The sequence below is a fragment of the Aptenodytes forsteri genome, unplaced genomic scaffold (genome assembly GCF_000699145.1).
Source record: "Aptenodytes forsteri isolate BGI_AS27 unplaced genomic scaffold, ASM69914v1 Scaffold2, whole genome shotgun sequence".
NCBI classification, from domain to species: domain Eukaryota; kingdom Metazoa; phylum Chordata; class Aves; order Sphenisciformes; family Spheniscidae; genus Aptenodytes; species Aptenodytes forsteri.
Window position 1 is genome coordinate 8,123,025 of NW_008795695.1, and position 15,844 is coordinate 8,138,868.

Below are 15,844 nucleotides of genomic sequence, written 5' to 3' on the forward strand. Positions count from 1 at the left end.
AAATATATACATGAAGGAAAATTCCACTGAACATATTGTTTTTCGCTTTCTCCTTGTTTCCAAACACCACTCTCAAAGCATGCGATGCCAAGTTACATATTATATATTCGTCCTCCTTGTTCTATTCCGGGGTCCCATACAGAAACCTGTTTGTCGTCTGTAAGGGCAGCTGAAGAGCAAGAAACAAATGGATCATTCTTTCACGTGCAGTCCAGAGAGCAAAACAGCTGAGCTGGCCTGTTGACAAAGACCTAGTGTTAGAAAGCATACAATTTTCTGGAAAGGTGCGTTGTTCAGCTATCATCGATCTCAGGAGTGATCTTTGGATGTGACACAACGTGAAAAAGTCTAGCTATTACTTGGATCTTTTCAGAGTACAGAGATTTTGGACACAGCCTGCTGCAGGAAGGAAGGAATCTGTTTAAACTGGAACACCCTACAGAGGTGACATTATAGAAAAAAATGGGATTGAACCTATCAGAACTTCAACAGGTTCAGTTCAAAACTTTGACAGTCATTTGCTGTGTGATACTTATATTTATATTTTTATCTATAGATAAAGCTAGACCTATTGCTATCCTTGCCAAATGAAAAGCTAGATCTAAATAATCTACAAAAAAGTGAGATATGGGACCATTGTTTATATAATATGAAACAATGTCATTATTGTTAATGATTCATTTTGGCAGAACTACAAAGTGGCAAAAGCCTTTTAGTTTGGGGGTTTTTTTTGAAAGATAGGAAAGAAAGTAAAGTTAAAGCATTCCAGTTTCTTTGGCATTTTCATACTGATTATGGGCTTATTCAGCTTCAAGACTTAGAAATGCTTAGAGCCCAGAAAGTTAAGGTTAAAAAAAGCAAATTTTGCCTTACCACTCTGCTAAAGGACACTTGTCGCTTCCTATGTATTCCTAAGTGCAATTTTTACTGCTTTTTCCAGTGTGGCTGTCTAAAACTCTACCACAAATGCTACACAGAGTGGAGCTGCTGTTTCTTACAGGTAACTGAACTTCTGTTTCTTTTTTTTTGTTCCTTTCTTTGTTGTTGTAGTATTATGTATTCATCCCCTGGTTCTGCAACCCACACTCACCTGCAATAATGTTTGCACAAGTGTCCTGCTCGCATCTCTGCAGCAGGTGTAACACAGTTCCACAGCAGTTTAAGCCACCAAAAAGACAAGATTACAGTGATGCTGGTACTGCAGTTCCACGGTTTATGCTAATGCTGCCACCAAAAATGTAGTCTCACCTTGCCTCTGCTGCTCTTTCTTCTCCGCATTCTCATTCCTCCCATCTCCACTTGCCAACGTTAGCATTTATTTGGCAGGTTGTTGAGCCAAACCATGGATTCGATATGGCTGAAAATTAAGCAAGCCCCACAACTCCTCCATGAACATGTATGTGTGTGTACACACACATGCATGCCTTTGGAATTACTGTAGAAGTGCTACCGTAGGCTGCAGACACAGGTCATCAAACTGTAAATAGTTTGGGCTTTGTCTTGTTTCCTCTTCACAGAGTGCCTGGCACACACAAAGCACTAGAGAAATAACAGCATTGCCATGGAAATGATCATAGCCACTAAAGATGATTGCTAGTATTTGTATCTTCTGAAGTTGAAGGAACCACTGGAAGACCATTGTTTTGGTACCCCAGGTAACTGAAAACGTCATGTCATTTAATCATTGGCTACAGCGAAGGCTTTAGCCTCTGTCGCACATATTCTATGGGCAGAGAAACGACAGCGGTGTTGTAGGGGGCTTTCTGCCGGCAAAGAAAATCCCTAGCATGCATGCTGCCCGGAGCACCACCGGTGTCTGCAGTGGTCTGTGACCACTGCGGAGAGGTTGTTCTCTCCACTGGTATCAATCTGTGTTATCGCAGCGTGCCGTGGGAGCGCTGGACAGCACAGCTCCTTTGTGCGTGGTTCCCTCTGTGTGCCTAGGAGTGGACGGTTCAGGCTCAGTTGAAACCGTTGCCTAAATAGGTGAGCAAACAAAGGAAGGCAGGATGTGGTCTTACTGTTCTAATTTTACATCAGGGGATGTTGGCACAGCGCTGAGCATGAGTAGTCAGTGGTGCCAATGGAAACGTGCCAGTATTGTCAGCTGCTGCATTGCCAATATTGGAGGGGAAGAGGGTGTAAAGCACTGGGTATAATTATGTGCATTTCTGCCCTATTAACATGAGGTAGGTGTTTGGTACCTTCTATCTTATAATCTAGGTTTTCCATGAGAACTTGGGAATGTGACACATTAAAGAAGCACCAGCTGAAAGAAGTGATCTCGAGAATTACTGATTGTATCACATCCTCTGCACAATTTTGTGCAGGGAGGGAACTATGCAGACTCCACTGCTAAAAACCAAGGAAAGGAGTTGCTGTTATGCCCTGAGTTATTCTGCTGAGAATAGCACAAGTTGTTCTGCCTCGCAGACTTGTAACATCTTATTACACAATACAGACAATTCCACATCCCATAAAGCAATGATACAGTTCATTGTTTCACGGTGTCCAGTTTTTGTATCTAATTTCACCAGTGGAAATGGGAATTGCTAGAACAATTTTTTTGTGTATCAGCATTCATAACATCTCTGCAAGGGGCTATTTGACTTCCTACTTTCCTGCAGCTGTCATCTGTTTTGCTGTATCTTCCGCATATTGTTTTCCACACACGTTTGCTATAGAAATTGTTCTGTGACTTACCTAATCCTAACTTCTGTACATAGATCCTCAGATTTTGCTGATACAATATAGAGTTCGGAAAGCGAAGTTCTGTTCTGATTCACCTCATTTTTGGTAGCATTGTCAATACTGTAATTGCCCTGCACGCATTGCAAGTCCCAGTATATGTGACAGCTAGATCACCTTCCACTAAAAAAAGGTGTGACTCTTTCCCAAACACTTGTAGCTGCTGAAGCGAGTCTGAAAATCCTTATTTTAATGGAATGCACTGTTGAGGATCACTGTGGTACCTCATAAAGACGGTCTCATTTCATTCTCACTTGCTGGACAATAATGTGTGCATGCACACGTGTGTGTACACACACACACACACACACTTGGGAGGACTGCGTGCATTGTTGCCAGACTCTGTGCTTGCCCTAACTTGCTGTGCTTAGTAACTCAGGTTCAACGTACTCTTGCTCCTACCAAGCTTGCTGTGCTGTTAAATTGTGTGTTAAATTGCAGAACAGACCCGCTAGGGCTGTAAGTAGAGAGCAAATCCTACTGATTTTCTTGAAAGCTAAGAAGTTAGAGATTTTGGATGCAGACCGGTATCTGTAAGAAATTATGCTGCCAACTGTTTTCATCTGTTGGCTGTATAATTTTTGCCTCTTCTTTTTGAGGTTGCGGTCCTGAGAGAGGTTTCTGAGTTTTTATTCAAAGTATGGAAGAAATAGCTGATCCTCCATTTTTACACATTCAGATATTCTTGCTTGCAGTGTTTTCTTCCAAGGCTTTTGCTTTGTTACTTCACCGTGAACAAAAAAACAGACTGAACAAGCTGGAGCTTTTTTCCTCTTACAGATGAGACAGAGCTGTTTACTGTACTATGTTGAGTTAACTCTCTGCAAATTCACTGAAGGCAATGGGATAGCTAAGATGCCATTAAGGCCATAAAAAGGCCAACAAGCGTTATGACTGGAAATTATGCCTATGCTGTTAAAATACCCCTGGGTTGATCCTCAGAGCCCGTGCTTTCTTCAGGTCTGGAGGTCAGAGTATGCTCTCATTTCTAGGTGGAGCACCTTTCCTGCAAAAATCATTAAGACAAAAATGTGGAAGCCCCGATTCCTATTTCAGGCCTTTTTTCATGGTAGAATCCCATTTAAAAGTTCAGACTAATTGAAAGTTTCATGCTCACGAATGCAGAACTGGCTTGTAATTGTCACTAAGACAGATTTGTACTGTTCTGTCACTTCATTCACCGAGGAACTTGCAGTATATTACGCTGAAGATTTACTACAAGCTTCATTAGCTTTTCGAAAGCCACTAAGTTCTTAATGTAAATTGGTTTGAATATACCCGTGATTTAAATACACTAGATCCATGCACTGATTTTGTTTGTCGGGAATTAGATATAGAGCTGAATATATTTACTGTGCAGATATGTTGTATTGCTTGCTATAAATCAGTTCACAGAATCCCATATTTTACTTAAATTTTAAAAGTATAATAAAAAGTGAGACAGAATATTACTTATTTAGTATATGTGTTCATTATATTGTATTCCATGACAAAAATTAGTAAACTTGTATCAGTTCCTTGTCTTAAGAGAACTTAAATTATACTTGTAGTTGAATCGGTCAGGTAAAACCAAAGTGATACCAAAACCAGAGGTATTACCATTGTGTTATATACTCGTTGTTTAGCTAGAAAGTTTCATTGGGATAATTTAGTAAGAAATTAAATTTTTTTGAAGAAAGAAATGGATTTGGGTGAGCATGACAGGTCATTCCAAATCAATCTACGCCAGCGGCAGAAAGAACATTGGCTTACTCTCCTTTTTTGTATCAGTAATTTTGTACTGTGAAGATCTCCTATACTGTGGTTTTTCCCCAGCGTGGTTTTCCCCGATATCCACTGAGACGATTTAGCATTTGTAATACTTAAATGTCTGGTGATCATTTTTTTCCACCTGCACGCTTTTTCCTAGCTCATTTACAGTGTTTTCTCTTCCTGATTAATGCGACAGATGAAAACAAACAAAAACCTGAACAATTTTGGTTTTGTAAGATCTGGGTGAGTTGTCTTGGCAGGCATGAATCTGCAAGGAGGAGGAGAAGGGAAGAGCGAGCGGTTTAGAAATCTGTTGGGAGTCTTAGTTCTTAAAGGTCATGGATGATCCTGGTCTACCACCAGATAGCATCCCTGTGGTCTGCACATTTTATTAGGCACCTACAACTGCAAGACCTTAGGACCAAACGCCAGTTTTGTACCCAGAAATACCTTCGTGTTAGAGATGATCTTCAGCTAAGAGTTTTTGCCAAGGTTATGCTTTTTCTTGTGTGACTTGAGAAGTGTGGAAAGATCAAAGTTAGACAAGGACGCAGCCCACTCTCTGCTCTTGATTGTGCTATGTGAGATTATTCCAATGATGCAGAGGTAAGTGGGTGAGTCAAAATGTTTGTATGATGTTCATCAAGAGGAAATGGAATGGTTTCTGAACTGAAGCTTGGAGAAAGCATCTCTTGCAACTTGCAGAATCGGGAGTGATTCTTTCATACTTCCTTGCTAAATGAAGGGGCACTGCTTTAAACAGTGGCAGAAACTGGTGGGCTCGCTAGCCTCTTACAAAGCTTTTCCTGTCCCACCGTGACTGTGTTGGTCCCGCCTGGTTTCAGACTGAGCTGCTCAAGGCTTCCTTAGCCAGCTGCTAACCTTCTATAAGCTGTCTGTCATTTTTCTGTGACACAATTGACTGCGTTTGTTGAAAAGAGAAGAGCCAAGTGATTCTCAAAGTCATTCCAGTGCAGTGTATATCAGGCTGTCTCATAACTTTTCCAAGACTTGGGTTTTTCCTCTTTTGAAAAATAAAGGGACACTCAGACATGAATCTATAATTTTATCCAAACCCCCCAAATCTTCCAGATCTTGGGGGAGCTCAGACAAATGTTCTGGCTTTTACTTTCAGTTTGGAAGTCTCGTTGTTGTGTGGGGTTTTGAAGCACTATCAAAAAGACATTTTGCTACTGAATTCCCATCCAGACAGAAATACAAATTACCAGAGATTTCATAATAGTTTTAGAAAAACTGTTACTATTAAATTCTTAAAACCTACATAATTCCCAGGTGATCTCATTTCCCGGGTAGATGATATCAGTAACATTAAACACCTGTAAGCAGCCCGATCTTTGTGAAGGATAGTACATTTGCACAAACGTTAAGTGTAGAAATTGAGTAACAACTGCATTAGTCATCTGTAAAAACTGAACTTGAAGCTTCTGGTTGTAACAGTATAGGCACCTACTGCAGGTTGCACGTGCATGAATAACTGTATTATCCGAAAGATTTAAAATTCTCTAATTGAAATTATTCACATTGCACTGAATAGCTTTCTTAGTATAATATTGCTAGGACTAAATTCCTTTGTAGTATGACTCCAGTGAGCTCTGTTCACTGAAGTTAATACTGGGAAAAAGATGGGATCCTGTTTGTTATGGACAATTATAAATTGTCGCTCCATAATAAAGAAACCAAGGCTAATAGCAAGGCCTTTTTTTCCCCACGACAATCTTTCTCTGGCTGGCAGCGTGACAGGGAAACAGAGAAGGTGCCTGAAGAATACGCTTTATGTCATGCCAAGAGAGAATTCCTTAATCTTGTGGAATGAATGATGTGGGATATGTAACACTTCTCAAAGTGGGAGTAAAGCATGTCACAGCTAGCTTACTTCCCAGGCAGGCAGCCTGGGGAGGGGTAGATTTGCCTCCACACCTGCTAAACATACTTGGCATAAACTGACCGTTTTCTCCGAAATATTCCTGTCTCTTCTCAACACATTCTCGCATGCTCTTTCCCGTGCGCATTTGAAAAAGCATAGTGTAAGTAAGTTAGGTTTTAGCCTTGACTATTTCTCATTTATTGAGTATTTCTAATATCTCCACAGAGACATCCAGAGGCTATTTTTTTCATTGGGATTTCTCAGACAAAAATACGTGTGCATGTTCTGGATAACACGTGCACTAATTCTGAGGCTTTTAAAATCATTAAACTTGCTCTGCAAGGTGATATAATTGGTCTGCGGATGTATAGTAAATCCAAAACATTCCTGTTGCATCAGAAGTCCTGCACAGGTGGTAATCAACTCTACAATATACGCAGAATAGCTCTCGCTTCTTGGAAGCATCAGCCTCACTGTGCATAAAGCATAGAGGTGATCTGCAAGTGTGCAATAGGTGAGTCAATGATAGTCGGACATCTATCAGCTATGCTCAAAGTCACAATTCCAGTCAGACTGTCTGATAGCTGAAAATTCTGAAGAAATGTATGAAATCTGCATTTTCTGCCCAGACACAATTTTTTAATGGAAAAAGAATAAATGGCCGGGGAAACCTGGGTATATGGTAACCTGGCGCAGAAGTTACTGTCTCCGTAAGAGAGGCAGAGACAAAGGCTGGCTGAACATTCCTCGCTTTAATAAACTAGAGTTTGGGAACAGAATAATCTGAAGCCATGATGCAGGGCTTCCCTTGGGAAGCAGGAGACAGGTGGGCTCCACTGAAACAAGGGAGGATTGTATTTGCTTGATTTATCTTCTGCTTTTCTCATATATTTACAAGATTATAAGCATACATATACACGTCAGCGCTATTAATAGCAACATAATAGCATGGGGTTTGCATGTGTGATTTATAAGGGTGATGGGATCAAACCTCATCACTTCTCTAAATTAATCTGGGTTAGGGATTCCTCTGAGAAAATGTAGGTTTAAACTAGATTAAACAACTGGATCAGTTTAGATTTTCTTGTTCATGTTGTTATATTTCCACAACACAATTTATTATCAGCAAATGCCCTCACAGAGAACACGGCAAACAGCTGTAAAGCTGGGGAGAGGCATTACGCATGTAGGAGGCGTCATTTTAATTGCATAGAATTACATTATCACTTTCATAGCGCTAGAAAGATGCCTTAGCAATATAGACAGTCTGTGGTCATTGCCAGCATAAAATACAACCTTCACATGAGTTCTCTGTAAAGGAAACCTAACTGTTGAAACCAATACTGTTACAGTATGACAGCAGTGCAAGAAGATGGATGGTACTGGCGTGAACGCCAGAAAGACCTGGGTTTTACTCCCACTCATGTCATACATGTTTTGTGCAGCTTGATGCATGTCATTTCCCCCTCTTTGTACCTTTGCTGCTTCTCACACCATTTTCTTGGCTTGGCTCTTCAGAACAGCAGGCCCCCAGGACAAGGACAAGGACAAGGACTGTTGCCTCCCAAATGTTTGCAAAGCAATGCAACAAAAAGTCTTTCAGGTTCATGACAAAACCTTTCAGTCCTTTCATAAAGGAGAAATGCTAGTACTTGGTTGTCTCCCAGGTGATGGGATTTCAAGCTCCTTTTGCCAGAAAGGCACATGATGTAGCTAGATTTTTTTTTTTTTTTTTTTGCACAAGTTACCAATGAAGGCTTAATATCTGCTTTTCACCTGTAACAGGAAACCACTGCAGCAGTAATTCGGCCATCCTGCACAGCCTGTGTCTATTTACAATTGTAGAAGGTAGGAAGAGACCTCAGGAAATTATCTAGGGGTCAGAAACCTTTCAAAGTTTGCATATTAGATCTGATTTCTTCTTCCCTGCTTTGAGGTTACATGCACTGGAAAGAACTTACTGGGAGCTGAGGGACGCTTCATCCCACGACGACACTCTCATGATGCCATGACTCCCAGCTCCAGATGCTACGTATGCCTTTCAAATATGTGTCTGCAAGTTATTATGTACACGTGCCTCACAAGCTGTTGCCCTTGGGTCTAGTACCCCCTTCCCAAATGCACTCAACAATATCTAAATGATGCCTTTTTCAGCTGTGTTTAAAACCATCAGTGCTAAAGACTCAATGACCTCCACTGGCACCAAGGCTTTCTTAGCCTCCTAACTAAGAAGTTTTTCCTTATGTATAGCAGAAACTGTAACTCTAGATACTATTTAAGCTCCCTGCTCCCCTCTAAGCACTGAGAGTTACCTACTGCCTTCCACTGAGCAGCTACCTTTTACATATTTGAAGACTGTTACCACGTTTCTTCTCAGTCCTCTTTTCTCTAGATTAAACAAATCCAGTTCTTGGGAGATTTCCCTCCAGGGTCAGTTTTTTAAAACTTTTAGTACTTTTTGTTGCCCTCAGGACTTTCCCTAATTGCCCATTCCTCTCTTGAGTTCAGGGACCAAAGTGAATCAGTCCATTTTCCAGTTTGAGACTTCACCAGTGCTGAGTAGGAGTGGAGAAATTATTTCATGTATCTCACCTAGCCAGTTTACACATTTCAGCACAATACTTGCTTTTCCACACCAGTATGGCATTGTTAATTCTTAGTCAGCTTGAGCTCTTCCAAAATCCCGAAGGCATTTTTGTGCAGGTCTTTTGCCTTGCTGGCTGCTCTCCATTTGGGGGTTTATTCTTACCTAAGTGTAATGGTTTACACCTGTTCTTACTGCACCGAATCCTATTGTTTTCAGACCATTTCTTCAATTGATCAAGATGCTAATCCTGCCAAGGTGCTTGTAGAGCTTTCTCTACAAATTTGGTAGCCATACTCGATATGCCATCCTCCAAAACACAATGAAAATAGTGAGTGGTACGAGTCCCGGGAAGGGCATCTGTGGAACTGCTTTCCATAATTCTTCCACTTCAACAATGAACCGACGATAATTCCTCTTCTAGTATTTTTTTGAAGCAGCTATGAGTCCACCTTACAATAGTTCTGTTTTAGCTCGCTTACAAGAAATCACAAGAGACTGTGTTGAAAGCCTTGTTCAAGTCAAGATACGTAATATCTATTGTCCATAAGACCTGCCACTTGTCAGAGAAGGAAATTAGCTTGGTTCAGCATGATTTGTTCCTGGCAAATCTTTCTTGGCCTCTACTTATCATTTCATTATTTCCCATACACAAAAGAAAACTTTCTTTGATTATTTGTTTCAATATATTTCCGGCAATTCAAGTTAGGCTGTTTTCTCTGCCTATATTCCTCAAGCTGCTTTTCTTCTTTTTTGAAAACGGGTACTGCAGTCGCCTGTCACCAGTCTTCTGCTCCCCAGGTGCTGTGGGAAAGGATCCCTCATGGCTCTAGGATTGCTTCAGCCAGTTTCCCGTGTGCTCTCAGTTGGTTTCTGTCAGGTCTGGCTGACTGGAAAATAATCGACTTACTGAAGTAGTCTATTCTGTTCTTCCTGTTACTTAGCCTTAGACATTAATGGTTAGTCAACTGACCATAGTTAATTTTTTTTGCTGAGGAGTGAGGGGAAAAAGACATTCATCACTTTGGCTTTTTCTGTGTCACCTCTTACTAGCTTTCCATCCTTGTTGAAGGGTAGATAATTTTTTTGCCATTGTCTTGCTCTAACTTCTAACGCATAGAAGTGCTTCCTTGTTACCTTTTCTTTCCTTTGCTAATTACATTGACTTTTTTGCCTTGGCCTTTCTGATTTTATTCCTACAGGCTCCTTTTATGCTTTTACTCTTGTCCTTAGTTTGCTGTAGTGTATGGTCACACTGGAGGGCTAATGAGCCACTTACTGAGATTTAAACAAGTTGCTGCCTGTAAGCTGGGGCACAGAAACCGATGCTGTGCCTGCTGTGGCTCTGCAGCTTTCTTTCCAGGGTCTTCCTCTACCTGCTCATGCATTCGTAGATGTTTCCTCATCACCTTGTATCCCCCATAAACTACCATTTGTTACAATTACTTTCTGACTCGTACCACTGACCTGCCTACCTCCTAGTTTAAAGCCTTATGTACACAATTGAGCCCTCTCTTCCCACTTTTTTCCCTAGGTCCCACTGGCACTCAGCAGTTCTTGAAAACTCACCCGAGCCCTCCTGGTGACTCCACCTTCCCGACCACACATTAATTTCCAGTGTGCCAGAGCCAGTGCCTTTGCCTGGAAGACCTGGACCTTGTCAGAGCCCCTGACCCCTCCACTGTCACTCCCACCACCATGCAGCCATATTTGACTTACTCATGGCCCTACCTGGCAGAACTATTAACACACACGCAAAGGAGCAGTAGAGGCTGTCTGTGAGAGGGCCACGTGAGTCACAGCAACCTTACCACACCATCTTGGATTTGGGTTTTTGGTGGGCAGGACACCTCCTGGGGTATCAGGCTGAACAGCAGAAAGATGCCTCTTCCTCCCCTTTCTGTAGAAGAGAATCACCAGCCATAAATACATCTTGTTACCTCTTGGGTGCGATGGCTTTGGGATGGGCTTGGGTTGGAATTATCTGTAGTTTAAGGTTTTGTAGATTCTGGTTACTCGGTTTGAGACAGTTAATATTTCAAGTAAATATTTCAAGAAGTTGATACATTCTTCATTCAGAGCGCTTTATATGTCTAGCGCCAATTGAATTCAGTTTCATCTGGGATCATTCAGCACTTCTGCAAATTAGACCACAAAATGTCAATTCAGATACCCAGAAACTAGGAGCATGAAATTCATGGCCACCTGCAAGAAGTGTGGTTTAACTGACTTATCCAGCATCATACAAGAACTATGTGGTAAAGGAGGGATTGAATCCATTCCTAAGGCAGAGCTCAGCTGTTCTAACCAAGAGCTCATCCTTTTTCACATGATCCTGTAGTGTCATTTACTGCACATATTCTATTTGCTGAAACAAATGTGGAAAAACTCCTGTAGACAGCAGCCTCCTCCACTATGTAGTCCTGACACAGCTCCAGAGCAGCTCCACCCTGAAAAATAAATGTGGCAGAGATCCCATGGAAAGAAAAGTATGCAATTATATACTTTGCATATGCATATGCAAAGGAGAGGAAGGAGAAAATAACACTCCTCATTATGTAGTATTGATTTTGCAACCTAGTCCTCATTTAAAGCAGATTTTATATGTATAATTATCTAGCTTTTAAAAAAGCAAACAGTAAAAAAAATCAAACCCCTTTCCATCATGCAGCATCATATTGTTGTAAATGCCATTAGGGCTGAAGCCTTTAGCTTTACCGCAGAGCTCCCTGCCACTCTGAGCTAACAGGGAAACTGATAAGAGCGGTGGGTTGTCATCCGTGCGTGGACAGGAGGAATATTAGGCAAATTTACTTTGTCGGGGGATTCACAGGTATTTGCTGACAGAAGAGGACTGGTGGCAGGGGGTGAGTGGGGGTGGGGAATCCAGAGAGCTGCGTTTTCATTAGAAGGTCTGAAAGACATGGTTCTTCCTGTTCTCCTCTAGCACAGCCCATTCAGCTTCCTACTACCCCATCTTTCCCTGTCCTAGTCTTCTTCAAGACTGCCCTTTCTCCATCCTAGTCTTTTTCCATCCATTCTTACTTCTCCCTTTCCCCTTACCCTCTCTTTTATACCCTCTCATTAGATCCTAGTCCCAGTTTGAGAGCACCACATCACAATCTCCTCCACAGTCCTTCCCACCTGTCCCTGCTCTGGTCTCTTTAGCCCACACTGTACCCCGGCAGTCCCACTTTTCCTTCATTTCTCAGCTCTGTTTCCTTTCAATCCTTCCTCCAGGGGCAACCCTGCCCACGTGTCTAGGAGCCATATTCCCAGCCAGATACTTCAGGAGCCCGATGTACAAGCTTACAACAGCCCCATCTGTTAATACTATCTCCTTCACTTCAGGTTTCGTCACTCATCTGCTCCCCTGGGACCAGATGACTTCTGATATTTCACTGTTCTGACCCAGCTCCACCTGTCACCTCTTTGGAGTATGTCTGGACCACAATCACTGCCATGACTGCAGAGCCATGCAGCTATTCCCATGCAGGCTTTGTACTCCCTAGTTCACCTGCTGTTACCTCAAATGTATAGTGCTCAGCTACAAACCTTACTGAGAAGGTGGGTAAATACTAGGGAGAACAGGCACGTATCTGTATCTGTATCTGTATCTGTATCTGTATCTGTATCTGTATCTGTATCTATATCCCTGTCTGTATCTGTATCTGTATCTGTATCTGTATCTGTATCCCTGTCTATAGGCTATAGACAAACACCAGTACAAGCAAACAAAAACACACTTGGCAGTGTAATTACTCTTTCCGCAGGCAATTCCTGTTTTCTGCTAACACCTCTGAAAATCTGTCCTGATCTGAAGTTCAAGACTGCCATCATCCTAGTCCTAAACCTGTGATAAATTTTGATTTTAGTTTGATAGTGTGCAACGTATCACAGCTAGAAATTAAAGCTTTTATTAAGAGGAGAGAATTGGCTTTTCTATGGTGCACAGAGTACTTGTTTCAAAACTAGGTATATTCCATCATAAGAAAGAGATCACCGAAGCACAATACAGTTGTGTTTCGAGAGGCTATTAATGGTAATTTTGAGGTTTTAAAAGTGTGGTATTTTGTCTTTCATTTTCCCCCTTAATCCTGTCATGCTGGACTAGCTTCTTTGTCAGGAGTCTATGAGATATTGCATGACATTTTTTAATTCCCTAAAACATTTCCAACAGCTTTTTCACAGAATAGGTTCTGTATTTACATATGCATATAGAATGCATGAGGACATATTTTTATCTTGTGCTTTATTAGAAAAGAGTGATGTTATTCACTAGCGCTCTCTGCGCTGCTCTCTGGCATAAGGATGGATGTGAAAGACACTAAGATGCAGAGAGGATGGTTTGCCTTTGTAGCATGCCCAACCTCCAGCATGAAAAAGTCATGACTCAAGCCTCTCAAAAGTCAAAAGTTTACACTTGTTACTTAAAAAAAAAAAATCTGTATTAGGGGAGTTTATATTTCCTTACTGAATATTTAGGGCATGGCCACTACATGTTTTTCAGACCTTCCTCTATAACCGTGTGCTTTTAAATATTAAATGAGAGTTTCCTACGGTCTTTGGATACTTGTGGTTACTGCTTTGAGGAAAAAACAAACTTGTGAGATTCAAGGTAGCTCATACCTGGTGGACATGCTACATCAGTAGCGAGAAAGTCAGAAAGCATTAGGAACGCCCACAAAGATATGGGACGTCGCAGATGTATGCAGTGGTCAGTCCATGAGCATAGCTATATGTAGGCATGATGCATGAGACCAGACGCCCACACGTGTGGCATTCAGACACAGATAGATACAGTCACTGTATCTCTGTTGCTAATATGCACGAGGGACCCTCAGGCATACAGGTCTCATCCAGTGAATATACGTAGGAATGCCTGTCTGCGAGTGTGTTTATGAGATCTCATGCACAAGTGTTTCTGCGTGCGTGAGCAAATCCCAGGCACAGATATAAGTGGACTCAGGCTCAGTCTTATGTTTGCGGGGCCTTGAGACGCAGTGTTGAAGTACAGGTGTGGGTGGGATTCACAGAAAAGTGGGGGAAGGTTTGGTGGCCACATGCAGATGTGTATTTGCGGGGCTTGCATGTGGAATGTAGCGAGTATGAACGGTGAATATGAATGTATATCCAACTGAGAATCAAATATTGGCATTTGAAAGCGGCACTAGGTATTTCAGAATATAGACTTGGGGATTTGCATAAAGTTCTGCGTGTGAGAGAGAAAGACTTCAGGAACAGGGATTGAATGCGTTTTTCCTTTTTTCTGGCAGAGGAGCGTTTTAAGCAGGTAGAGCGTTGGTAGAGCAGCAGGGCGTAGGGGTTTCATGTTGTGGGAGGAGAACAGTGTGGCTCACGCGTGACTGTGCCACCACTGACGGGGTGCACCGGGAGGGTGGGAACGGCTGTCCGATCGTGCGTGTACAGCATGGATACCTGGGCATCTTCACCTCCATTGGGGACCATCACTTACAAACTATCTGGATTTCCTCTGGAACTGACCGGGCACCTGTTCAGAACAAGGAAGAAGCTCAGGCCAGACAACACCGTATTGAAAAAAAAGCAAGCAAAGTAACCCAGGGAGGGCTTGTATGTGGTAAGCACCAACAGGCAGTAAACGATACCTGTCAGCTGACTGGCAATTACTGCCTAAGCACTGGGGGGGTGGGAGTTTGGGAATATGTGTAAACACTTCCACATAGGCAATTCATCCTGAACAGCTGATAATTTGTAGCGGTACGCAAAACAGCTCCCAGCACCCACATAGGCTTTGTTGTGCCTGCAGGGCACAGTACCTGTAGGGAACTACCTAGAACTCACATCTGCTTAAGATGAGGAAGGCCCACAGCACTACCAGTGCTGCAAGTCATGATGGAAAGTGCTGGGAAAAGTTTTCAGTTAGCAATAACTGCACCTTGGATTCGTTTCACCATCTATGGTATCATTCCTGTGCAAGCAGAGCAAAAGCAAGCGACCCTGCTTGTTGGTGTGGAAGGGCATGGCTCGGCTTCCCAGGTGAGATGCTGAGGCCTCTCTTGATGGGGCGGGGCTGGTATTTCATAGATAGATATTTCATTGAAGTTTTTTAATCTTGAGATCTGCCTTCTTCCCTGCTTCCCCTTGAGCCATGGCATGGTGGCTCTGCTCTCTCATGCCCTGCCTCCCTCTTTTCTGAGAGCAGAGAGGGCCAAGTGATGAGGGCTTCAAAACCTTGGGCAGAAGCTCATCGTGAGCTCACTCTCTTTAAAGCCAGTCCGTGTGTTGGGCGCTCTGGTGTACGTGTGAGGGAAGCGGGTACCCCTGGAGGGATGCGTCTCTGCTGTGGAGGAAATAAATACTGTCAAAACAAGCCTGGTGTACCACCAGGGTCTCCAAATGCCCCTCTTTGGTGGGCGCAGGTGGTTGTAGGCTTCCGGCACAGCCACAGCTGGACGCCAGCGTCAGATGTGCTGCTGACAGAGGGTATCTGTGTCGCTGACCTTGATGGCTGCGTTTTCAGTACAATGCCAAGGGTGTGCGCCGAGCACCGCCGGCTGGGAAATGTTTGCTCAGAAGCTCCCTCACCGGGAGCACCCAGGCATCAAGGCCAGCCATCTTCCAGCCACGCAGTTTTACCTCGACCCCACTACCCTCAGGTCCCTACACCCAGCCCGCTGCGGGTGGGTCGCATCCACCTGCACCTCCGTCAGCAGGCAACAGGCACCGAGGTGCCCCGAGGCGCTGGAACGCGGAAGGTTCTGGAAGAGCTGGGGGTGCCCAACGCGTGCGGTCCCGGCCCGCCACGGCACCCTCACCTGGCCCTCCGGCACAGGGGCGCTTCTGCCTCGCCGTGCCGCCCGCTGCCAGCCCACCCAGGTGCGTGGGGACGACGA

The 15,844-nt window shown here is 43.1% G+C and overlaps 1 protein-coding gene across 1 annotated transcript in view; it reads right to left on the reverse strand.

The window, feature by feature from the left end:
- Positions 1–14,438, reverse strand: part of ATP5O (ATP synthase, H+ transporting, mitochondrial F1 complex, O subunit) — an 86,705-nt gene extending 72,267 nt beyond the window's left edge. The window contains exon 1 of the mRNA XM_009283077.1: positions 14,352–14,438. Coding sequence (XP_009281352.1) covers positions 14,352–14,438 — 87 coding nt within the window. The remainder of the gene's footprint in view (positions 1–14,351) is intronic.
- Between the last annotated feature and the right edge of the window lie 1,406 nt (positions 14,439–15,844).